The 26,569-nt window shown below is 34.5% G+C and overlaps 1 protein-coding gene across 1 annotated transcript; it reads right to left on the minus strand.

Moving 5' to 3' along the window:
* On the minus strand, positions 1–25,588 carry gzl (godzilla E3 ubiquitin protein ligase). Its single transcript, XM_068772694.1, has 12 exons — positions 25,454–25,588; positions 21,599–21,795; positions 12,557–12,726; positions 11,548–11,639; positions 8,443–8,548; positions 7,130–7,235; positions 6,064–6,238; positions 4,678–4,844; positions 4,062–4,163; positions 3,105–3,151; positions 1,838–1,974; positions 1–1,221 (listed from the first exon to the last, which is right to left on the minus strand). The coding sequence occupies exons 2-12, from the start codon at positions 21,695–21,697 to the stop codon at positions 1,163–1,165; spliced, it is 1,260 nt and encodes a 419-aa protein (XP_068628795.1). The 5' UTR covers positions 21,698–21,795; positions 25,454–25,588; the 3' UTR covers positions 1–1,162.
* Positions 25,589–26,569: the final 981 nt, after the last annotated feature.

The raw sequence follows: 26,569 nt of genomic DNA on the forward strand, positions 1-26,569 counted from the left end.
ATCTTGATAGGCTAGGGTTTGGGTGAAAATCAATAATAAGCAATTTGCCATTTGCCATTGGCCGATAAAGATTCTCTTTGAAATGGTGAGATATTTACGGCCTACATTTGGTTAATCTTAGTATTTTATGATCGAATTTAATGTTTTAATTAGGTTTAACGTACAATACCGATCAATTAGTTATTCTCGATTTTATTTCAACTCCGCGATTAAAAATCCACTTCCATAATTTTTTGGCCTTAAATTAACTTGTTTAGGTCATAGATCGATGTTGAGGGCAGGGCACTTCCAACTAGTTTAATTGAAAATTGGAATATGCATATATACAGTAGACATTGTTCCATTGAAATTTTTATCAGAATAACTATAGGCAAATAAGCATTCTCAATTTACCAATCTCTGATCATAACAATAATTTATATGTATATATAACATTTTTAAAGTCATAATTAAATATATCTTTATTATTCGAACCGTCTGTTATTTCGACCCTTGCAAGGTATGTTATTAATGCAATACTAATACATATAATAAAGCTCAAAACAACGAAAAACAGTTCTTTCTGAAGCCTTACTTCCCAAAGTGGTTCAGGTTCCCAGGGGTCTATAGGAGACTCGTCGAGGGTGTACATAGGCGCGTCAAAAAAAGGGGGTTCAAGTCATAAGTCCACAAAAATTTATCTGGTTATGATAATGAAAAACTAAAACGCTGGTCTTCACCTATCTATGTAGCCATATAAGTGAACTTGTTTGATTCTTCACCAATATTTTTGAACTGAGCCCACAACACATATTTTCATAATAGATCTTTACATTTTTTGTTGAGTTTTTGTGAAAATGATAGCTGCAGTTGTCCATACTTAATTTTTATAGAGGTTTACGTGAAATATGTATGGGAACCTTTGTCCTGAATGGATAATATATTCACACTTGTCAATATTAGACGATAAGCAGTTGTATGTATAATGTTGTGTAATTTCGACACTATATTTGTCACTATATATTTATAACTAGCAACACTTGCGTTCGCTCGAATCGAGGACTGGGATCCATCATTAGTTCTTTATTTATGTTTCAGGTCAGTGATTCGAAGTTCCAATATGGCTGCCGGAGCAGCGTGTGCACATCTCGTCCCAATTGACTCAAGCAGGGGTACAACGCGTTCATAAAGTCAAGTGCGGAGGTGCCATGTCTGCGGGAGATATTGGGAGAGCTGCTACACCTGGAAAAATAATTATTGGATCACGTTGAGTGAAATATCAATCATCGGTGACTTTCCATTTAAAAAAATAAATGCATTGATCATTTGTTAGCAAAAATCTTTTACACCTAATTCAAATCATCTTTTTTCTTTCAAATCGTCTATAATAAATGATGTTAATTTATGTTTTATATTAGAATGCGACCAGCCAATAACTTCTGTGCAGGGAAAATAATAAACAATAATTAACTATAATTTTAACTCTTTTTTAAAATGAGCTATACATTCGTTATTACAGCTATAAACAATCGCCCCATTGATTTTTATTTGAAAGTTTAACTTCAGTCATGTATTTTTTTAATCCGATTAATATTATTTTGTCGAAATTGTATTATTACTGTATCTACTAAACCATCAAATTCTCTTTTATGTCACGTTTCATGTTTGATTTTAACATTTTTTTAAATGTCGTTGGTGATGGCAAAATGAATGCTACTGAGCCAGTAGACGTAGCTTGAGTAGGCCCACTATTAGACGGACAGACGAAACAGCTAAGGTCGCGTCATTGTGGCGACCTTTGGGTGAAGCTTATGCCTTGTAGTATGAGTCTATAAGCTGAGAACAAGAAGAATCTTACCGATCTCACCGCGCGTGTCGCTGTTTATGGAGGAATTGGGACGAGGGCGGGAGCTTCGTGATCGTCGAGAGCGTCGCGAACGTCGGCTTCCATCCCCCGGCACCAGCGGCTGGGATTCATTAACTTCTACTTCCACGCTATGATTACATAAAACATTTTATTAGCAACCTTTTATGTATCATTCTCCGTCTCTCCATGTATCAATGTGCTTTCGGTGACAGTAGAATTATGAAAGATTAAATAATTATTATATAGGAAACAATTAGCAGTTTAACCTGTACAATGATGATTCTTAGTCATGGAACCAAACATTTGATTTTTAAATTATGATCGTCCGGTACATACACGAAACTGGTATTTGTGAATAAAATCCATAAAGTTAGAAAATATGTAAATAAACATTCAATTTTCGCCTAGTCACTGCAGTTGAATAAAAAACAATTGAAGTATTTTATAGAAAAACTGGATGAAAAGTTAAGTTTAAAAATGCACATGTTATTGTGTCTGAAGTTTATTGTTTTGAATAACATAGGGCGGTGGGATGCTGTCCCGGCAGTGGGTGGCGACATATATAAATGATCCTCCGGATGCAGTGGTTCTGTTTTGAGACCACCAAAGAATTCATTGAGATACATATACAATATGCAAGGTGATTTTGTCTCCTTTTGAGTTCAAATTGCCAAATTTATGAATCGTAAAACCATTAGCAACATCTCAGGTGAACAAATTAAGACAATGTGATAATGAAGAACAACCGTTATCGCCTGACGGCCCTTCGTAGTAGAATGATGTTTCTTTTTACAAATGGGCCGTCAGGTGTATGGGTTCGGGAGGCTCTATACTCATGTATTGCTATGGAGAGAGCGTGTTATTCGATATTAAGTAGTTCAGATTAATTTAAAAATATTTTTCTTAATTATTAAGCCTTAATAAACACAGATGACCTAGTGAAGATCTATGCACAATCTAATAAGAAGATAACCTGTATGACTTAGTCTTTAGTTTAGTTAATAAACTGTCTGAATAATTATGTAAACATGTGTAGGGGTGAAACACGTGTTAAGTGAATTAGCGGTGGTAGTTGTGTAATTCGCATTGTTTGCCACATGCGCATTTATCAGCGAGCTGGCGGGCGGTGTATTTTATTGCACGACTACTACTGCATTGGCGGAAGTAGCTATATATTGATCCTTTTCTTACTTAGGATGGACTTTACATAGACATTAGATAAATAAATATTGTACATGTTTGAAAAATCCATACTCACTTTTCGTCATTATTGGTCCTTTCAGTTTCTTCCGTGGCTTGTGCACCCTGAAAAAAAATTTACGTGATTAAACAAAATACTCAAAGGATTCTTAATAATATTTCAAAACAATGTTTTAATCATCAAAACTGATAATAATTTTTTTTTGCAAGCGGTTGTCATATGTTCTGGGCACTGTCTGCCAATTGCCATCTCAGCTTACCAATCCGCTAGGCTGTCTTCATTTGCGTTCGTCTACATATCTCACTGCACAAGTATAAATTTACTTTTTTATAATAAAAACAATCATTATTTTTTCACCAAGTCAGAGGTTTTATTTTATAAATGTAAGGACTTAAAGTCATAAAACAAAACGCAAAGATCTGTAATCGTGATTATTTATAATCCGTAGTTAAAAATTGACGATGATAATTACTTGCTCGAACGCAAGTATGAGGGTATGTGTGAGGTTTCTTTTTTTTAAAGTAATTAATTCTAATGGAACACTCCGGCAATTTTTACGTCTCCACATTGATAATATTTAAAATAAACATTTTTCTCTGCTATCAGTGTAGCCAATGCAGTTTTACGTCGTTTAATCACTCGTCACTCGATGGACGCCCACTGTAAGTCATAGCAATATATATGAATGCAATAGCAATTCTTGCGTGCTCGTATCCAGCGTCTTCCCTCGTTCTTGATAATGAGGTTGGTCCACCTAGAGGAGGGTCGGCCCACCGGCCGTCGTTTGCGCGAGCGATGTGCTCCAACCACTGCCACTTTAAATGAGCAATTCTCAGACTTACGTCGGTGATCTTGGCTTTTTTCTACGGAACTCCTGGTCCTGCTGGTCTGATCAAAATCTGGACTCCCCCTTATACGTCATTATGACTAACCTATATATATATATATATATATATATATATATATATATTATTAGCTTTGATCGGCAATTATAGTGTTAGCAATATGATTTACCTCTGCGTCTTCCGGGTTGGTATGTCGGCGTCCCCTCAGCCGCGCCACGTAGCGCGCCGCGCGGACAAACGGGTTCTCTCTCTCCTCCTCGAAGGTGCCGCCCTGTTGGAAACAATATATATCAACCGGCGAAACTGTTAATTAAGTCACACTTTTCATATTATGGACAGCAAGATGAACCAATAACTCCATCCTTGATCAACTCAATTAAGACAAGGTTGCTCTATACGATCGACGAGCCCTTAGTTATTTTGGCCACATCCCCCGCAGACAACCTTATGACTTCGACTAACTACTGGTTGTAGGGCAAGTGGACGGTAAAAGACCACGTGGACATTTATAATAAAGAGTAAATAAATAAATTTGTATAATAAGCATAGTTGATAAAAATCATCATCATTTCGGATGTAAAAAGTCCACTGCTGGTCATAGGCCTCCTTCCTCATATCATAGCTGTTATGCCCTTAGATTGGAGATCTTTTTGGTAATCAACAAAAGGGAGTTTCAGATTCTCGCCATGCTTACGAGTCCGTGCTCTCTTACGGTAAACAAGAGAGGAGTGGGAACTATAAATGAGCTCTAAGAACGGTAGGGGGCGTTTTGTTTAGGGAGGTACCTGAGTGGGGGGCGGGTTGTCGGGCTGCGAGTTGAGCAGCGGCTCGGTGTCGCTGTCGCTGTCGGAGCGAGCGCGTCGCTCGCCGGCCGCCAGCACGCGACGCTTGCAAACGGGACACACGCGCCTGTTCTGCGTCAGCCAAGGGTCGATGCACTTCGCGTGGTACGCTGCACAACAGAAACACATCTTTTATATATGTGCAGCCTTTTTTTGTGCGATAATTTGTAGGCATTATGGTCATCAATAAAAAATTGTAGGAATAAATCTTAATATCTTGGCATCTATATATTTTGACTAACTATGTTAAGGTATTTTATTACTGGGCAATGCTGAATTAATTCTGTTTATATAACAAAATAAGCTGTGCGGGCTATTTATAATTTAAAGCTAGAGATTTGTTTGTTGTCACATTTACATGGTTGATATTATAATGTACACTTCAAAAATTAAATTTCATTTTAAAAGAGCAATTGTTGAGTTTCTTGTCAGCTCTTCTAAGATCAATGTTCCCAACCGGTGGTGGCTTATTACCTATAGAATTAAAATAATCGACAATTCAAAAGTGCATGTAAATGCCTACTCAAATAAAGATATTTTAAATTAGTGAAAAAAAAATCAATTTTTAACGAATACATTTTCGATTACGAAGTTTAATGGTAATGTTTTAGCAACTCCTAGTTATTTTATAGGGTTTGGAGTCTTTTTCTTTGTCAGGCCTTTTATGTTTCCTTTACTTACTACTATTAATATTTTAAGTATGATCGCGACATGATAGCCATCTTAGTAGATATGTAAATTATCTATCCATTTATCTTCATGGTCGTTCCAACCCACTGCAAGGTACAGGCCTCCCCCAAAGATATCTATCAGAGACATACCATAATCATTATAGTACGCAGGGGGATGGCGCTGCCTAACTTCTGGAAACTTATTTGTGAGCAGTGACAATCCTATATATTATATACAAAATGTCAATTATTTAAGATTGTATCCCAGTGTTCAAATCGCTGAACTTTTACTGCTCAGCCATCAATATTTACACTATTTCATCAATACAATAATAATTCCTAATTGAATATTTATTTAAAAAATCCTTTTTGTAACAAACTCATACATAGCAAGAAACTATTTGAAATTTTATGTAAATAAATAACAATATACAACTTTTGAATAATTGACAGGTATCTCTTTGACATTAATGATCACTTTTAAAGAGTCTCTTTTACTACTTTCCAAGATTACCCACAATCTTTTAAAATAAATTATAAGAATACCCTCACTTCTGACTCTCAGACTTCTGTTCTGATATATAAATAAAAAAAATAATTAAAAACAGTATATATAAAGATACCATTAATATACTTGAATATATGTGGCAGCACTAACCGTGTGCGCATGGCAACACCCGTAGCCTCTCGCCTTCCTGGTAATCTTCCAGGCAGATGGCGCAAGTGTCGTATGGGTCGCCCTTGCTGAACTTGCATGTCGGTATCTTCTTGAGGGAGCGGTTCGGCAGGCGATGCCTTCGCGCTCGGCGTCTGTCCTTTATACACTTTACTATCTGAAATCAAATGTTTTGTCCGTCAGGCATTGCTTCTTTGCATACCAGTTACAAAGGCTTCGAAATTCCCCTCCCTATATTACGATACTTTAAGACTTATGTAATTTTTTTGATATTATGTAATTAATTTGAACCGAGTTTGATTTTAATAAAACGAACATATTTCATTTTTAACCTAACATTACAATTTCAATTGTAGAATGTAAACTTTTGCATATAGGCCACATAGACCACAAATTTTATGGAACCAGCTATCTTTATTTCCATCCAGCGTATTCCGACGGCTACAACAAGTTCCAGGTTTTCACTCCATAACCTTTAGGTTCCAACAGCCATCTGTTCTGCGCGCCACTTCAACATGTCTAACATATTTTTAAATATTCTATTTGATGATATATATATATATATATATATATATATATATATATATATATATATATATATCATTAAGTTATACGGAAAACTATGCACATATGTTTGCTTAGAGGTGTAGAAGCTTTAAAAGGTGAGTGTTACCGCAATTTACTTTCAATTAATGTATGGCAACCCATATTCCAAAATCAATGGTTTCAATAATTATGATATACTTAGAAAAAGCTACATAAAAATTCTGAGTACCACATATTAAATTAATTACTCAATCTGTCCCTGCAGACTGTACTGCTAGAAGTAATTAGCTTAACCACATTCCAATAAAAAAAATTCTTACTATTTTATACAGAGTGATATGAAAAAGGTGCAAAACCAAATTAGTTACAGCTTTTAGCTAACAAATAAGCTACATGTTTCCCTGTTTTAAAACTTTTATACATCAATATGTTTTATGCTATATGGATTGGTAAATTATCTACTGTGGTGATAAAAAAATCAGTTTGCGAATAAAAAGCTCACCATAAATATGAGTATCACGATTAAACACAGCACCACCACCACTGCGAAAGGTACCAGCAGACTATTTATGTTGTATGGCAGGTCACCGTTCACCATTATATAATAACTGAAACATCAACAATGATTTCATTAGCAATGACTGTCCGGGTGTACACATGTATAATAAAGTCCCAAGGGGTCTCTTAGACCTTCCATTTCTTAGCTTTAAATCTAAAATTTAAAGTATATTCTTAAATAAATCTAATTATAGAATTCTAGTTTTTAATTGATACATTGATATTATAATATGCATATGAAAAAACATTAAATTTTGTTTGAATAGAGCAACTGTTGAGTTTCTTGCCTGCTCTTCTCAGCAATCCGAGCCAACTTGGTAATTTACTAATATTATTAAAGTTCGTTTAAATGCCTACCTGAGGAAATATATTTTAAATTTGAATTAATTCATCATCATTCCAGCCTCAGGATATGCTTCAGAATAGAGGCTTTCCTGTAGATTTCGACCGGTGTCTTTATGGCCTCTCTTTTTGGAGACCTCTCGTTCTCTCCTGCCATCTGCTGGGCAGGGACCTTATAACTCTCATAATCTCGTTTTTATTTTTATTCTTTTATATCACTTTCACCCTTCATCCTTTACAATTTCTGTTTGTGCACATTCATATGGTTTCCCATGCCATTTTCATTCTTAGATCAGAGCCTATGACCGTTTGAAAGCGGTGAGCTTCTAGCATCTTCCAATAACCTTAGAAGGTCGTCTCTTCACCTTGTGGACTGATGTCCTTCAATGCGTTTTATTATACTCTACTCAACACATTGATGTTGAGGTTGTAAATGTTTACACAATTTCCTTGTGTCAACCCTTTCACCTTTTTTTAGGTGTAATGACCTTTGCGATACAATATAATAGTAATGGTCACATAAATCATTTAAAATATTTTTATGTCTAATTTAAGGTATCGGTGTGTTACCAATTAGTCGAGAGAGGGCGCCGTTGACAAGACGCACACGAGATATCTATGAACAGATGGCTTGATGTTTGACTACTTCTCCGACCTTAATTGATCGGAACGTGTGGAACTTGGTTTGTCGTCTCATTTACATGATTTATACATTAATCTGTACATGAAAAATAGTTAATTTCATTTATAGGTGCGACTGTTAGGTTTCTGGTCGGGTCTTCTCAACAGATCAGTTTTTCGAGCCGGAGGCTATAATGTTGAAATAATCGACGATTTAAAAGCGCACGTAGATTCCTTCTTGAATAAATATATGTTGATTTTTTTACTACAGATAATATATAAAAAATTACTCACTGGTTAGACGTGTAGAGGTATTGATCGGAGAGTATGAGTCCAGCGAGGTCGCTCACGAACACCGACGGTATGTTTATGCCATCGGGGTTTTTGGCGGACATTGTCTCTGGAAAGTAAAATTTCATCGTCAACACTAGTCGAGAGTACAGTGAAATCGACAAGGCAATTATTTTTTTTTTCACCGTACAAACAAATGACGTACGAAACCCTTATGTTCTATTTAAGAAGTAATGCAGTGTTAATCCTTTTCTTACCGCAGTACGTTCCGTCGAAGTGACGCTACTGAACCGGGCATTACGCCGCAAAGTACAAGACATATATCCCGCGAATATAGACCTTTTACTATATTATAAACAATTTGAAACGAGCTATACATTCGCTCTTTTCAACAAGTGTTTTTGTACAATTATATATAATTATCTCACTGGGAAGATCTTTGTTGTAAACTTTGAGCAGTGTATATTTATATAGTACATAAACTTTCACTTTAATACACAATGTAAACACATTAATGATAACTTCGAGTAAACATGTTTGTAATTGTACCGATAATAGAATAGCAATTTGCTTATATTTTTACATTGCTTGTTTACTGCCGATATATGAAGAATCATGTCAGTCAATAGACACCTAATTGGATGTTCAGGCCTCCCCAAAGAGTACCACAAAGACAAGTCTTGTCGTGCAGTGTCGTCAGTTCATTTATTTGAGGACTTTTTTTGGTATCGGGGAAAATCTTCATGATGAACACATGATACCCTGCCCTCTAGAGGAAGGACAGTGTTATGTGGGCTTCCTACCCACTAAAAATCGGTGGTCGTCTTCGGTACATATGAAAGTGCCACTGACTCTTCTACGAAACTTGCAGCAACCGTTAGTACTGTGTCAAATCTCGGGTAGAAGCTGTACTTTCCTCGGCATCCCGCTGTACACGAGATCACTTCGCGTTGCTGCCCTTCTTGGGTTCGCATTGTCCCCGCGAACCTGATGCTCTTTTAGTCCCTTTGAAAGGGTTTTATTGAAGTACCTACCCACACCAAGTCTACTGGCTCATGATCAGCACTCGAGAACCCTTCGGCCCCAACGGCCAGCAGGTACACGAGCGATGTGCCCCGCCCACTGTCACTATAGACGAGCAATTCTTCGAGTTAAGTCAACGACTAGCTCTTCTACGGATATCATTTCTGATTTGATCTCACAGCGATACTGCGAGTATAGCCTTCTCCATTGCTCCCTGGGCCAACTGGAGACATTTTATAAGCCTCTTCGATATAATTTGCATAAACTTTGTTAAAGGACTAAAGAATACTGGAATATTTTTTATTTGATAATTATGACCACAAAGCATAACCCTCGTCTAAAGATCGCCACGATGACTGATCCTGCGCTTCTCGCATCCAGGGATACTGCTGATTAACAACAACTTTGCATTAAAAAATTCCAAGGATTTGTTTCCGAACGAAAAATACAGTTTATCCAAACTACAACGCGTCACTCGCTCGTTGTAAAGTGGTGGCACTGTAGGGTGTGTGTGCATGACAAGTCTTCGGCATACGAGAGGAATAATTAATTGTTGATTAATACTCCTTGCACACTCTGTACTGATCAAAGTTATTAACCAATCGCATTCAAATAGTTTCAGAGTGATCACTCTATACGGAGCTCGAAGTTTTGGACTCCATACAGAGACGAGTGAAGAAGCCAAATGGGTTAAGCTTTAAAACTTGGAGCATCGGCGAAAAGTTACCAGTTTATCGATATTTCACAAGCTGCATTTTGTACAGTCTGCAGCGGGATCACACCAAATAATTCCCTAATCTCTTTTCTTTCATCGGACAACTAGACGTATGGAATCACGATATCCATACACGGTTAAAATTCCACCCGCACTAAGCGTTTTGCTAATACTTTTATTCGAAAATCCAAGAATTGGAACAATCCCCCAGCATCATTGTTTCCAGACAATCACAACAAAGGAGTTTTCAAGACAGGAGTGAATAGGTTTCTTCTAGGCAAGCATATAGCATCGTAGACCTCGAGACAGAAGTCGAATGCTTTGCCTACAAAGGATTATAATTAAAAAAAAAAACACGGGGTGATTGGAAATAGGTGCAAAATCTATAAATATTTTGCAAACAAATGAGCTATACATTCACCCCTTTTAAAACATGTACATCTTCAACTAATCTTCTTGAATGTCTACAATACTAAGTACATTTAAAAATGTCAATAGACCTTAAAGGAAGTATAATTTTATTAAAGTGTATGTGATTGAAAAAGGTTGGTAAGCAATGTTTCAGAGCCATAAACAACACTGGCATTCTTAAGATCTATTGCAAATTAAAAAAAAAACTTACATAGAAAAAGACGACATGTTGAAGTGTGTGAAAGGGCCTCCATAATACATCCACACGTCTGAACTAATTGCATGCGAGTGAGGGGTCTATTCACTTGCCTTATCGACTCGGCGATAAGAGGTCATGTACTAGTAACTGCATTTACTATCGCCGGTGCAACGCCGCGGAAGGAAGGAGTGCTTCTGCGCGAAGTTCGATAAACACTGAACATGCAATAGATAGACGAAGCCAAATAGCGCAGCGGTTCATTTCTATGTCCGCGGTGTTGTTTTAAAAGATTCTATCCCCGGATTAAGAAGTTTTCTAGCCAGCGGTGGTAGTAAAAAAATATATTAATTATAAAAATAGATAGCCTTTCAGGCTCATAATGAGTATGTTTTTTTTAAATAACGTGATGCGCAATTATGAATAGTGTTATGAGGCGTTCTTACGTTATTGGCTTATCTTTGTATTCACTGAAAAGATAAAGAACTTCGCTAAAAAAAGCGAAAGAGAGAGAACGGAAGAAAAAGGTAGAGAAAGAAGGGTGATAATAAATGATAATGTGACAGAGGGAGAAAGAAATAGAACGAAGAGGTCAAAGAGGGAGAGAGAGGAAGAGAGGGAAAGGTAGAGAAAGCAGGGGGCAGAGAGCAGGTAGAGAGACAGAAAAAGAGTAAGATTGAGAGCAAACACCACATCCCATAACGCGATGAATCAATGGAATGCTAAGAAGTTATTTCTCTAGAAACTTGTAGTAGCAACTCACCCAAATCGCTAGAGTTGACATTGTGGACGATAGCGCAATCGTAGCCCGCCAGCTGCGCGTTTCGGATCTTCGTCTCGAAGCTGCAGTTATATCTGTACGCGAACAGCAATACTTAACATGGGTTTACATTATTTTTATTTATAAAAAAAATTCTGAAAAAGAAAATCAGGTGGGCTAAATTTATTGTCAATTGGAATAAATTTGATCAATTGATGCTCCTCTATCAAGGTTTTTTTTTTTAACTAAAGCTACGAGTGTTCCATACGCGTCTTGTCTTGAGAAGAGCTCATAACATACTAAGATATAAGCTAGAGAAGGCATCATCATCTCAGCCGTAGGACGTCCACCGCTGGTCGTAAGCCTCCACCACAGATTTTTTAATAGAACCGGTTGGAAGCGGCCTACTCCAGAGATCTTCGAAGAACTTACCTTTTACTTTATTCGTTTATTATTCTTAAGTTCTTTTAATATTCCTCACAATATCTTTCATTCTTAATATTCTTAGCCATTCCTAGCAAACACTGCATTTCATTCCTCGCCTCCATTCCCAAGGTACCACAGTGTTTCTTATATTATTATCACAGTACATTATCACTGGACTTAATTTCTAAATAAATTTACTTCTCTTTTAACTTTATAACGTTTTTTTTCTTTTACGATTGATAATTTTTTCATGAACTTTTTTGTTTTCTTACCCGACCTATTTTAACGGAAGTCCTATTTCCATTGAATGCGTAGCTACTCTTGTCGTCCATCAGAGAGGCGATGCTAACCATCTCTATATGCTTCTCTAGATCTATCCTGCAAACAGATCGAAAAGTCCTCCAAATACGGAATAGCCCCCCCCCCCCCCTACTTGGTGCACCAATGACATAGTAAAGGTTGCAGGAAGTCACTAAACGCATGCAGCGCAAGATGGGTCGTCGTGTCGATCTTTAGGTGAGACATGTCGTACAGTGGGCGTCAATAGTCCGACCTGATGATGAATGGGTTTTATTTACGTGTGTACCTGGCGATCAGCACTATCCACTTGCCGGTGAAGTTGTCGACATTGACGGGCGGCGGGGGCAGGGCGGAGCAGCCATCCGGAGGTTCGCTTTGTACCAGCATGCCCCGTAACCCATCAGCTGGCACATCGTCGCCGAACGAGGCCGGAATGTCGCGGAATTCTTCCGTTATCTGAAAAGAAAATTCTCTAAAGATGTTTTTCGATTAACCACACATTAGTTTAGATAAATAAGTATTCAATCTATTTTTAATTGTAAAAATAGTAACCAAAATGGGACTTAATTTTTATAATCGATTCGTTAACCTTTTTACATCACTTATTATCATTAATGAGAAAGAGTTACAATTTTAGACAGCAGATGAATCAAGAGACCATCCGGGTTTATACATTACTTCTCATGACATCTTGATCTATTTACAATCACCCTGTATATTGTAATCATTATTAAAAAATGTCTATAGTAATACGACTGGCATATAACTGCTGGCAGTACAATGTCTGCAGGTACAGATAGTAAACAACAATTAATTTTAATATGGACAATTATTATTTTAATATGTTAATACCATATCTAATTGGACTCCGCGACGTACAAGACCCAGAGGAAGACCAAGGAAGTGGTGGCTGGAATGTATAGAGGAATATCTCAGGAGTATCAAGAACGAAGACATCTTGGTAAACAAAGTGAAAGGATAGAGTGAAATGGAAGAGTATTATGAAGAAGGTCAAAACTCATAAAGGGTTGTAGCTCCACAGGAAGAAGTGGTATTTAGTTCGAAGAATCTTTTACCTACAATATTATCATTGTTCTATTATTATCATACATTATTTGATAGCATATGTATTATACATTAATACCTTTAAAGCTTTACAACCATAATCAAGTGTAGAAGTAAACACCGAATCGACTATACTTTTTATTAAATAAAATACAGAGTTAGTTTATACTAACGATATGCTGCATTCCAACCACCTGGAGCACTTTCACAGCGTTTATCAAGAGATGTGCCCCCATCAGGACTGCGAGGCAATGAGACGCAACGAAAAATGTTGGTTTACTTTGGGGTTTGGTGTTCATCCAATACCACTTTTGCTTCTGCCAGTCACTTTTACATCTGGCATGTATTGAATCGATTGTGCCTTACACTTTACCACTTTATTATAATAATCTTGATTTGTTTCTTGCAAGATATCCAGACAATTATTAATGAATATCACTCTATTCTTTTAAATAGTTTAACAGATATTGACTATTTGCGCATAATTAAATTTGAATTTTAAAAATTAAAATTATGACTGGCGGTTAAGAATATTTCGTCCCAACTATATTACGATACTTAAAAATATAATCATCATCTAATTATGTTCTAAATATAAATTAACATAACTGTTTTAATAACCTTGATTTACAAAATTACAATGCGATCTGCCACATTAGTATAAATTTACACAACTCCTTTTTTGTTTTATGGAAATACATAAATAGATAATAATTACATATGATATTTCTTGTTTTTAAAAACCTAATGTTTCATTTTTTTGTATTATTAATATCGAGTCTATATATAAATATAACAAATATGCCCGATACAGTCTTGGTCCTTTTTTACTCATTCCCGAGTCAAATTTTTTTCACAAGACTAAAATGTAAAGGTTGACATTGACGAATGTACAAGTGTTTATGTTTAAAGTTCTTGGCTTAAATCAAACGTTTTCACTGCAGTTGCTAATCGAATGAGACCGCCTTTTTTACAACCCGCATTGAGTGTTTGAAGTTTCTACTACTAGCGCCATCTATCGCACATTATCCGTTGTTTAGTGTTCCGACAAACATATACTATACATGTAAGATAAAATGTTAAAATACAAACAGCATATAATAATATTTAAAAACCATTGACAACGAAATATTCCTATTATAAATAATAATTACAATGCAGTAATTTATAATACACCCTGTAAATTTGGAAATGTGTTCCACAATTTTAAACAGTCGAAAACATGAAAAATTCACTAAATATTTTCTCAAAAAACCGTGCAGAAATGAGTAATAAGAAGACGTTAAGACCGCGGGCGACACTGTAACCTGGCTGCGATGCGATATTGCAATGTATACGGCTCACGTGAGGTAGTTATTTGCAAATGGGATTACACTTGCGTAAACTAATCGCTTCACTTGCTGCTGTAATCAGATTGTTTACTTTTAATTTTTTTCTTGAATTAATTCACGATGTTATACATGCTTGTTTTTTGTCACGACATGGACCCTCCATATGGTAACTAGGCTCAAGGCTTCAGTATTTTGACTCTAGGGCGCCCTAGAGAGCCGAACCTCTACTTCTTTGGTTGCTGTCACCTGCTAACTTGCGTAAACGCTGAAGAAGTGAAGGCAGCGCTTCTATATAGATGAATACACAAACAGACTTCGATTCCGACGAGGCCTATCTTAAAGCCATCGTTTCTTTTGCTTGTCTTTTGTCACTACATGGGCCCTCCATATAGTGACTAGGCTCAAGGACCCCCACAAGGGGAGGTTCAGTATTTTGACTCTAGGGCGCCCGAGAGAGCCGAACCTCTACTTCTTTGGTTGCTGTCACCTGCAAACTTGTGTTAGCACTAGGAGAAGTGAAGGCAACGCTTCTATATAGATGAATACACGAGCAGACTTCGATTCCGACGAGGCCTATTTTAAAGCCATCGCGTTTCTCTGTTTTCAGGACAAAGCCTTCTGAATGTGTTCAGTGTGATTCTTTTCTAAATGGCAGGCCAAATAACCAATGAGTTTCTGTATCGAGCGGCAGAATCAAAGTAATGGATGCTCGCGTCATGAACAGGACGATGGTAGATAATTAAAAGTGTACAAGCAGGTCTTTGTTTTGGAATTGTGAAATATTTTCTGCGAAAAATAAGGAAAATGTCTCATCCGTACGCGAGGAATGTCGATAACAATGGGATAAATTGCGTCGTGCGATATTTAAAGTTGTGGGGAAATTTAATCTTTTAACCTATACGAAATTCGCTACTATTAGTTTATTAAAATATGAAACTTCGAACGTTACAGTGATAAAATAGATTTTCACTAGCTAAAAACCTGTACAACTATGAAAAAAATCCTTATTTCAAATTGAACACCATTTCTACACTGTATAACAATTGATCAAAGCCAAAGCTTTACTGAGGCGGTTTATCTATGATTGAAAACATCTTCTGGTGCAATCGATAAGCTATCTATTATTACTTATTACACTTGACCGTCTGTCTGTACTCCGCAATTTCAATGAGTTTGTACAATATCACAATTGTTATGTTACATTTGATGAAGTTATACAGACAGATAGGAGACACTAATTAATTTTACTATGTGGTAATACGAATTTTCAATACGCCTTTTCTTCCTGTATTATCATTTAGATATTTATAATTTTTAAATCTTTGATTTTTGGATTGGGTTTTCCATACATTAATGGACAACATTGATTTTTAGAGTGTACCATACATTATTTGACAGCATTGATTTTTAGATAGGGTGTCCCATACATGAATTGGCAACATTGACTTTTAGATTAGGTGTCCCATACATTAATTGACTGCATTGATTTTTAGATAGGGTGTCCCATACATTAATTGGCAACATTGACTTTTAGATTCGGTGTCCCATACCTTAATTGACTGCATTGATTTTTAGATATGGTGTACCATACATGAATTGGCAACATTGACTTTTAGATTCGGTGGCCCATACATTAAATAACTGCATTGATTTTTAGATAGGGTGTCCCATACATTAATTGACAACATAGACTTTTAGATTCGGTGCCCCATACATTATTTGACAGCCTTAATTTTAAATAGGGTCTCCCATACATTAATTGACAGGATTGATTTTGAAATCGGGTGTATCATACATTAATTGATTGCAGATGAGCCAAACTTTTTGGTGTACCACGAGGTTGAGTTGTCTTTTTTCTGCTATACAGGGTGATTGGTTACAGATATAAGTTTTAAATAAACTATACATTCAAATTTTAAAGCTTATCGCCTATTTCCAATCAATTTATATATAATTTTTTTTATACATCTAACCTTTTTTTTTCGGACGAGATTTTTTTGGTATTTAGAATTTCGTTTTGATTAGAAAATTAGCCGATACGTTTGTCACACTTATAACTTGCAATTACCGCAGTCAATTGATTAAGAAAGCGTAATTATGTTCCAGTTTAGCTTTTAAAATTAATTCAAGACTCCGTTATAAGGAAACGCGTGCGATTATTAGTCCAATAAAAACAGCGTTGAGTAATAACTTATTGCTTGTATTGATTGATATTATTGATATACACTTGGGTCGATCGATTGCGGTTGCGGATAACTGTATAAAAATTATTATACTGCACACACACACACACACATATATATGTATATATATATATATATATGTGTATATATACATAGAAAGTCAAACAAAGATACCAAAGATTTAAGAACACAGTGACAGGCAGAAACGCGAGCAAAAAAAAACTGAAATATTAAATGTAATTGTTAAAACAAAGACATGGATGCTAATATATGTGGAATTAAAAAAAAATGAAAAGTATATTAATGTGTGTACTGATCTACAGAGTACAGAGTCCGCTCTTTGACGACATCACCAGAGCACTTCTTTCGAGAGAATAGTGTTTAGGTTTCTGAACTCCCACGAACTTCAATGACTCCAAGAGAGGCCATGGATCGATATGGTCTCGAATCATCGTTATACCAAACCCGAGCACTGGGGATTGCGTGAATAAAGCATACTCAAAGTAAGCCCAGCCTTATAGGTACTGTGATGCAATTTGATCAGAGTTCATGGAATGTCTCATCGTCGCAGAGAAACTCTTAGGGGTCCTTTCCATTAACACATTCCATGCCACGTGGGGCGTATAAGACCCCCGCTGCACTTTCCGTTCGGGCCATTTACAGTTCTTGTTTAAAAACAAAGGATTCATAAAAATTAATTCTTTAATTATAATCCTCTATTGATAAAGATAAAAGGGTAGGTGGAACCATCACCAGGTGGAACAAAGACAACGATAGATAAAGTTAGAAATCCCTGGATACGGACAGTGTAAGACCGGTCGTCATAGCGATATTCGGAGGAGACTTATTCCTTGGAATGGGCGTCTTTCGTCAGATGAAGTTGATGTCTGATAAAGATAGACGTATATACCGTATTATTATATATTATATATATATATATATATATATATATATATGACATATACATATGTATGTTTTGTACACGTTAACTACCCTTTATACTTCTACTGTTTCCCTACTATGGTTGTCTGGAAGAAATTGCCTCGTGCGATAAGACCGCCCGTTGTATTTTTTTATTTACTACTATATATTTTCTAACTTGTACAATAAAGAATATTATGTTACATTAACCGTATAGTTAAAAAGATGCCATAGATTAAAATAAGATGCTAAATGTCCATAACTGCATATTGGCCATGTTTCTAGTAATTAAAGATAATATTAAAAATCTAATAACTCTGGTGACAAAGGTTTATATTACACTTGCGTTGTATTAAAGATATTCACTATTCCTACCAATGTCAAGCCGGCAATACAATACACAATAAATATTTAACACCATAAAGTGACGAAACGAGTTGGAAGGTTGTACGTGATTGACAAGACTTGTCTATAACAATGAGGTGTGAAATAAAGTTTTGTAATACATTAGCCTACGATTTTTGATCACGGAACGTACATTTGCAGCTTCACATAATTTGTGGTAATGAAGCGCTCGAGTCGAGAAATCGTTCAGAAACCTCGTATCATCATCATAAAATTTACCGATTTTATGTCATTAGTCATTCACAAGTTATGGAAGAGAGCAAAAGAAATGTATATTAATTTTTACATATTGTTGTAGGTTTAATGATATTTAAGATCACGTTATATACTAATTCCATTTTTTAAAACGCTAAATACTAGGGGGACCGGAAAGCAATATCGTTTCTGTTGACATATTAAACAGAAAAACCGATTGATTTTTATCGCTCCGGCATTGAAAATTTGTGAACTAAATGGCAAAAGGTTGTTTGTTGATAACGAAGGTGAATAAATTGTCAATTGGAAATAAAAACTTGTTGAAAATGTAGTCGTGTGAATATAACTTAAGAAAGCGACATTACTTTCCGAAATATATAAACAATAAGTACAATAATAAGTCGCTGCCCAAGCGCTACAGACCATTAAATGCCTTGAGGTTTAGGACAATGTTTACATACGGAGGGTTCAGTATTCACCCAACTGTATTTGTTGTGTTGTAAAAATAAGTTTCTAAAAGAAATTCGTGTAAAAAGTTTATTTATTCATATTGGTTGACAGCATTATTTCAAAATCGTGTAAAAAGGGAGTTGGATTTATATATATATACATAAACAACTAATTGTAATATAAGTCACAGAGGAAGTAAATGCCAATGTCGTTCAAAGACAACGTAATATAAAAGTAATAAAACACTAAATATTAATTTACATTGTAATATTGCGTAGTATTGTTATTAATAAATAGAGCTTGATAGTAAAGGGTGAAAATTTAGGGTTGTATGTATTTTAATGCCATGTCCGATGAAAATAAAAAATGTTGTCCAAAAAAATTAAATAAATTTTTAGTATGAGCCACTCTTATTAAGGATTTTAAATATAATTTACGACTGCACGACATAGTGAATATACGTATGGTACTTGAAAAAAATCGGTCAAGCCGTTTCAGATGCGTATGTCTAAAAACAATGTGACACGAGAATTTTATATACTACTACGATCAAAAAGTTAGTAGAAATTATCATTTAAAACTCTAGGGTAATTTTTTTTCCTAGGTTGGTAGAACTGTCTATAACATTTGTTATGCATCTATTTATAAAAAGTTGGAATAACATTTGGCTCGGCACAAATCATTTTGAAGGATGTTTTGTATCTCAAACGCCGTCAAGTTTCGATTGGTCGACGTCATACTGCGTTCTTCGCTACTTTTTTTTGTCAAAATTTGACACGTTTCATTCCGCAACTACCATATTCGTCTGTGACTCTATGCGACTTTCTAGCTATACAGCAAATTTAAAAGACCAATGCGGGGACGTTTTGACACGATTGAGGAGATAAAAACCGAATCGAAGGTTTTGAAGGCTGTAACGGAAAAAGACTAAAGTGTGACTGTTTAAAGGATTGGGAAAAAAGAAATTATTTTTTTTTGAAAAAATAAATAAAGAATTTACATTTTTAAAGAAATTTATATTACTTTGATGATTAAAATATTGCATCTCATTTGAAACGCGTAAAATAATTATATATTAATTCCGCTTTATAGATAAAATAGTTGCAACTTAGTGTGATTGGATTTGCTTCCTTTTCTATATACAGTTTTATTATATGTGTCAGTAGGTACACGATAATAATATTATATATTTTAATTCGGATATTAAATTTCTTTTAAACTTAAGATTACAGATAGACCATAATTTTCATATAAATAAAGATAAAGATAAAATTAATTTATTCAACATTGGAACTTTTACTGATCGTCAACTTTTTTTTTCACATATTTTCTGTTTTTTTGATTCTGCTCCGCAAGATGTTATAGTTGTGGATAAGAAGTAGAAAGAAACTGCACAACAACACATCTTTTAATAAAGTTTAGAAATACATATACACTTTATCGGATATAGCCTAAATGAAATCAAAATAATGAAGCGACATCACTGTTAAGGATCCTCTTCATTTAAATAAGGAAAATGTAATTCAGTATGCGCAAGAAGCTCAGGACAATCCTAAAAAACAAGCTCTATGTGTTCACTACATCTTAACAATTGCTAACGGGGTCTTTTATAGGACATTGTTTTTCATAATCATGAAGTAGATTCCATTTTCGTGCTCCAGAAACGGGCTGTATGCCGCTGACATGGGCTCCATCTGTATGCTCCAGAAAAGGACTAGCGGTCCACTACAAGGCCTAGGTCTGCCTTCTAGGATATTTATGGAGGGCTATATCATAATCGCCACACTTTGCAGGCGGGATGGCTCTGGAAAGATGTTTGTGCGCTGTGGCTATATAATTAATGCACAAAATGTGAATTATATAACACTGTATCCCGGAAATTAAACCCATGACAACTGCTCAAGAATTATAGTTAAATGTAATATACACTTTGAAAAAAATTGTATTGATATAAAATGCGAAGAAACCATTTGCTCAACTTATTATACTTTTGTTTGATAATTTAAAATAAAAGTTATTGATTTTATAAAGAAGTTTTTAAAATTATGATTTTCCCATTTAAAACTTCTTTGTACCTCGCTTTGCTGGCACATGATGCCTGCAGGAATTGTATAAAAAAGTTTAATTAATGCCAGTTCGAGCGGGCCCCGGTACGTGCGATGAGCTGATCGAGTTATGTGCGAAGTGGTCACGCAATGAAATTTCCGTTTAATTGCACAAGCGTGAGCAAGAACTATAATGTACTGCCGTACACAATGTTATGACGGCTGTGATGGTATTTTATTTATTTATTTACTATTATAAAATAATTTATAGGTACCCCCAAGAGGCGGTCTTGCTCAAAGCGATCTCTACCATACAACCTTTAGATGGAGATGAGAGACAAAGCAGAGAGAAGTTAAGGGCGTACATTATAAAAAAAAAACAGTTTACTACATATTTCAGTGTCACATTTACATACATACAAACCTACTTATGTAAATATATATACATTTATACAGACATACATATATATATATATGAATGTATGTCTGTATAGATGTCTGACATGCTACATAATATCCTAACTTAGGACACAAGGACTTTTAAAGATGCAAAACTCACGGACTTCCAGAGGGACCTCGGTTTGGATATAATTGCTACTTCACCCGAATGAGACCACCGAGCTCTTAGATCAGTTTAGACCGGCTCAAGGGCCACCAAGAAGACAGCGGCTTGAGTTGTCAATTGTCAATAATACCCATTTAGTACATATTGAGGTAAATTCAGAATTGTTACCGTGTGTGGCGTTTCTACGGTGTAGACGAGGACATTCCCGGCGGCGTTGGTGATGAGCGCCAGTAGCGCCAGGAGGCAGGCGGCCGCATAACGCTGCATGGCGTTATTGCATCACGCGCCGGGGTAACTTCCAACTGTCACGTCGCGTGCACTCCTGTGTGGCTCGCGAACCGCTCCGAGAACATGATCCGTGTCCACTGTAAGAAAAAAAATACTTACTTCAATTTATCATCATTATTCAGAATATTCACTACTGGACATAGGTGCCATGTCCATGGTTTGGTAAAACTAGGTAGCTCGCTTGACAGTTTGGTTCAGTATGGTAATCAAATAATGATTTGTTTCACCGGATTATGAAGTCACAAAGATTTCAAGTCGCTTACACCTTAGTTCCATGGAATGACCAGCCGCATGGGCTCTCAAAGTGGCCATGGCTTAGAATGTCAGCTGTATCAAAATGTGTTTAGAATTATCATAATTTTTAATCATCATTTCATAGGATCATAGCCTCATAGATATCTATACCAATGAGACCGATAGGAAATGGCTTGCACCCAGCTAATAGAAAAAACTTGAGACAATGATTTGAATCTGGATTTTAATGAAATCTTAATGTGACTTTGTAAACCCTTTGTTAATACTTTATCATAATGTTCTGTTTGTTCACATTAAGAATGTGATGAGTTATCATCAAGCAGGCTAAGCTTCTCTTTTTGAATGTCAAGTTCACAAATCAAGTGTGAAGGCATACTTTTAACATAATGGCCAGGAACAAATTTATTGGTTGCAGAGCAAGGCTAGGCCGTTGGATAATATTTAAAAGCCATTGAAAATAATATCAATAATAAAAACACAAACAAAGAATGAATACTAGTCAATGCTGCATTAATAATTTCTTCAAAACTCTAGTTAACATATGAATCAATCAATCTTATGATATAACCTCAATGACCCAGCCACTTTATATTAAGTCATTATGATATAGTGACATCATTGTATCATTTATAAATTTTGACCTTTGCTATAAATTTTAAACTATTTCATTTTAGCTATGTGACATCCACAGTTGCTTCGAAGTTGCTAGCATCCAGAATTTTCTGACAAAATTAAGCTATTTGGCATTTATAGCTTCACTGGATTTGTGGGGAAGGAGTACATAAAGAGCTTAGCATTAAGTTCTACTCTAACAAAGCCATCTTAGGAGCATCAGATGAAATTATTTATTTATGAGATGATATGCCAAGAAAATGTGATTTTAAATCACTTGCTCCATGTAATAAATGTTTCTTATGGCTTATGTTTATTAAAGCTGGACTATGGTCTCTGTGAAAATGTGTATAATTTAATTTGAGGACACCTGTGAGAGCCAAAACTTTTACTTGAATTGAAGCAAGCATTATTTATCCAGGTGCCTTATTAAAAGATTTTTAGTGTACTCTTTATAATATAGCAATTAGACCAAATAAGTCTTTAATACACAACAAACACAAAATTTATTCCCAATTCTCAACTGACATTACTTAATCTGTTCTCCTATTTCTTGTGGTTAAAGCATGGGCTAACATAAGCTAACTTATTTAACATCAACATAATGATATTTAGGATAATGATGTTTTAATTAATGAATGTGTAACTAATAATAAGATTCTCTAATTATTATCACCAGTAGCCAACTTTCTTTATATATGGTTTCTAATTTTCATATACAAAAGGTTGAATCACCTTTGAGAATGATAGCATTATTAAAAATATTTTAATTAGAGATTTTTTTGTTTAAATCAAGCTTTCAAATATCAAGTGTTACCAGTTTTAGTTAAGCTATGAAAAAATCGTAAATAACATCTTTTATAGACAACGTATAACCTGTATAGTTATTTGCATATTCTAGGAAACAACTTTCTCTCTTAAGACATGTAATATTTGATTATTAAAAAACATGTTTTAAAATATATATATTTGGATATACCGATTTTTTTCAAAATGGTAATAAAATATGTCATTAGCATAAAAGCATAAAAATATTGCAGTTTGTATTAATGAATACAAGTTTTTGTCATTGGAAAACACTATTCAACTATAATTATTAATATCTTCACTAAGATTTAAGTGTAGAGCTTAGAACGAGAGGGAGAGAAGAAGCTTAGCCTAAACACAAAGCTGAACAGTGTCTTCAAGAGCTTTAGCATAAGCATGGATGCTTTCAAAACCCTAAGTCACATGTCTCATCATTCCATGGAGTGATTGGTCACAATTTGATTTATTTATATAAATAAAATCCTTAAAAACATTATATCATGGCTTATTTAGTTAGACTCTGTTATAGAAACTAAGGCTGTGGGCTTTCTCATGAGCTTCGGCACAAGCTATTACATTATTTATTATAACTATTTGGAGGGCAGTCAAGATGTCATAGAACGAGGTGAGGCAGTGCAGACAAATCTGTCAGAATCAAAAAGAGTCATCTACCAGAGATTCATAATAATTTGTAACAAATTACTTTTAACAATATTAACTTAAAAATTTTACTAACATTTCAAAGACAGTCTGAAATATTAGGTGGACCAGAAAGTAATGTCACTTTCTTAAGTTAAATGAACACAACTACATTATTAACAAATTTTTATTTCCAATCAATAATACAATCACCTTCGTTATCAACAACCTTTTGCCATCTAGTACACAAAATTTCAATACCAGAGTAGTAAAATTCAATCAGTTTTTCTGTAAAATATGTTGACAGAAATGACATTACTTTCCAGTGCCTAATATATTAATTACATATATGCTTTCTGTATACACAATTGATTTGCTCATTTAAAGTCCTGGATTCTAGGTAACAAAGGTGGTGACTACAAAAGTGCCTATATCAACTATAAAACTAACTGTACCTGCTATGCAGTAGGTTAGGAAAGTGTGCATATGTGTCACAGTATAGAGATTTCAGTTGGAATATATCAAAAGTGAAGAATGTAAAGTGTACTTACTAGTTGAAAGCAGACAAATTAAATATATATATTATAATATTATGTGTTGGCTATATTATATATAGTACATTCCATAAGTATGAATGTATTAAAATACTTCCATTGTGACCAAGTGTTCTTTGGTGTAACATGTTACAATATATAGTTTATCAATTTTAAATTATTAGTGACACATTTTTTTATTTGATGTTAATGAACAACATTATATATGGGCATAGCAAAACTGTGTGCTATTTTTCATCTAGAGGGTTATTAATTTATAAATATTTAGTTCCTGACAATGTAGGACTTCCTAGTTGATCCACTTACTACATTTTACTGTGTACTTAACATTCATAACATTGTAATTCTTAATGTGATAGTTTTGTGTATATTTATTTTCGTATTTCGAAACATTTTTTCCCGGTTTTCAATTTATGTAATTAGATAATAAATTTGTATTTTAAATGAATAACAATGTACGTTGGCCGCTATTAAAAAAACATCACAGAGCGATACAGAATTTGGCATTTACAAAATGGATGAATATGCTTATCAAATATGTAAATAACATTTAGGACAATCGGAGAAGATATAGTAGATCACTTTGTGTTTATTTATGCTACGGGCTACATTGTTTTGAAAATGATAACGACGTATGTTTCGTAATCTAAACATTTGCTGTGCAGTTTTGGCTTATGTGATATTTTTGCATATTGCAATTTAACATCCTAACACATCAATCCAATTAAACGAGACATGTTGGCCTTGAGTCACGTGCAAACAACCACAATAACTTCAATACATGATGTTATTGTTCCTATGTCCAAAGTAAAAGCATCTAACGTTCGGTATGCGTAAAATTAAAAATAAACTCTTAAACTGTACTTACAATTAGCACAATAACAATTTTGTTATTTGTAAATCACTATCACTTTTTAAATTAATATACAATTTCATTCGAATATAACTAAAACAGTTCATAAAGTAAAACTACGAACTACGACTCTGAATCACTTTTTGAGAAAAAAATCAAGCCAATCCTAATGTCAAATGGGTTACGTTCATAAACTTCACGTCAAGCTTTACAAATAAAGATGTTTTTGGTTACCTGTTTTAATATTAATCAATTTAAGGAAAATCTAAAACATTGTTTAAATTTTTAATTTATACACTTTTAAAAGTGATTTATAACTGTACAGATAAAAAAACTGGAACACTCTCGACATTGTTTTTGAACGAAACAAAACAAAAAATACAAAGGCTTAAAAAACTACTCCAACTTAAATTTTTAATATCAATTTATGTCATTAAAAAAATGACTTCAAGAATTATGAAACACGAAACGCCAATAGCTGTTAACTAAATACGCAATGCATTGCGCCTTCCAATCAATATTAGGCAAAAATTATCGTAGCAGTAATTGTTGATGATGATTATAAAGGCTCAAACATTTACAAATTTAATTTTTTTAAAATAAATTTTTGAATAAAAACTCTTTAGAATTTACTTAAAGAACCATTACAATATTGGCCTCTAACTTCAATTATGTTTTATTGATTTTATCTAACCATTAAAAATTTATAATTTACTTTACGGAAAAAAAACGCTCTTGATAAATATTTCTAAATTTTTTAGAAAAAGAGAGATGTTAACAAATTCATAATTAAGGGTTTTTATTACTGAATATTTTACTTTCATCTTTAAGCGTTGACAATTAACATATAACTTTAATATTAACTACAGGAGGACTATTACTTCTGAATGTTAGTGACTATTTAATTTAAAATTCAACATGGTTGTACATTATATTTTAATGTACATACTTTCAAGTTTGAAATGCTGATCGAAAATGTCATATATACCTTTCTACGTTAACTCTTGTTTGAATAATTAATTAATATTTGAAGAGGAATGCAAAAACGGTTAAAAAACTTGTAATCTAATATATTATGTTGTTAGGCATTTTTATCTACGTAATAAAATATTAGGATAAGCGTATGTAATT

The sequence above is a fragment of the Battus philenor genome, unplaced genomic scaffold, assembly GCF_028537555.1.
Source record: "Battus philenor isolate CCGP_79_NKW_IND1 unplaced genomic scaffold, ilBatPhil1.0.hap1 SCAF_5, whole genome shotgun sequence".
NCBI lineage: Eukaryota > Metazoa > Arthropoda > Insecta > Lepidoptera > Papilionidae > Battus > Battus philenor.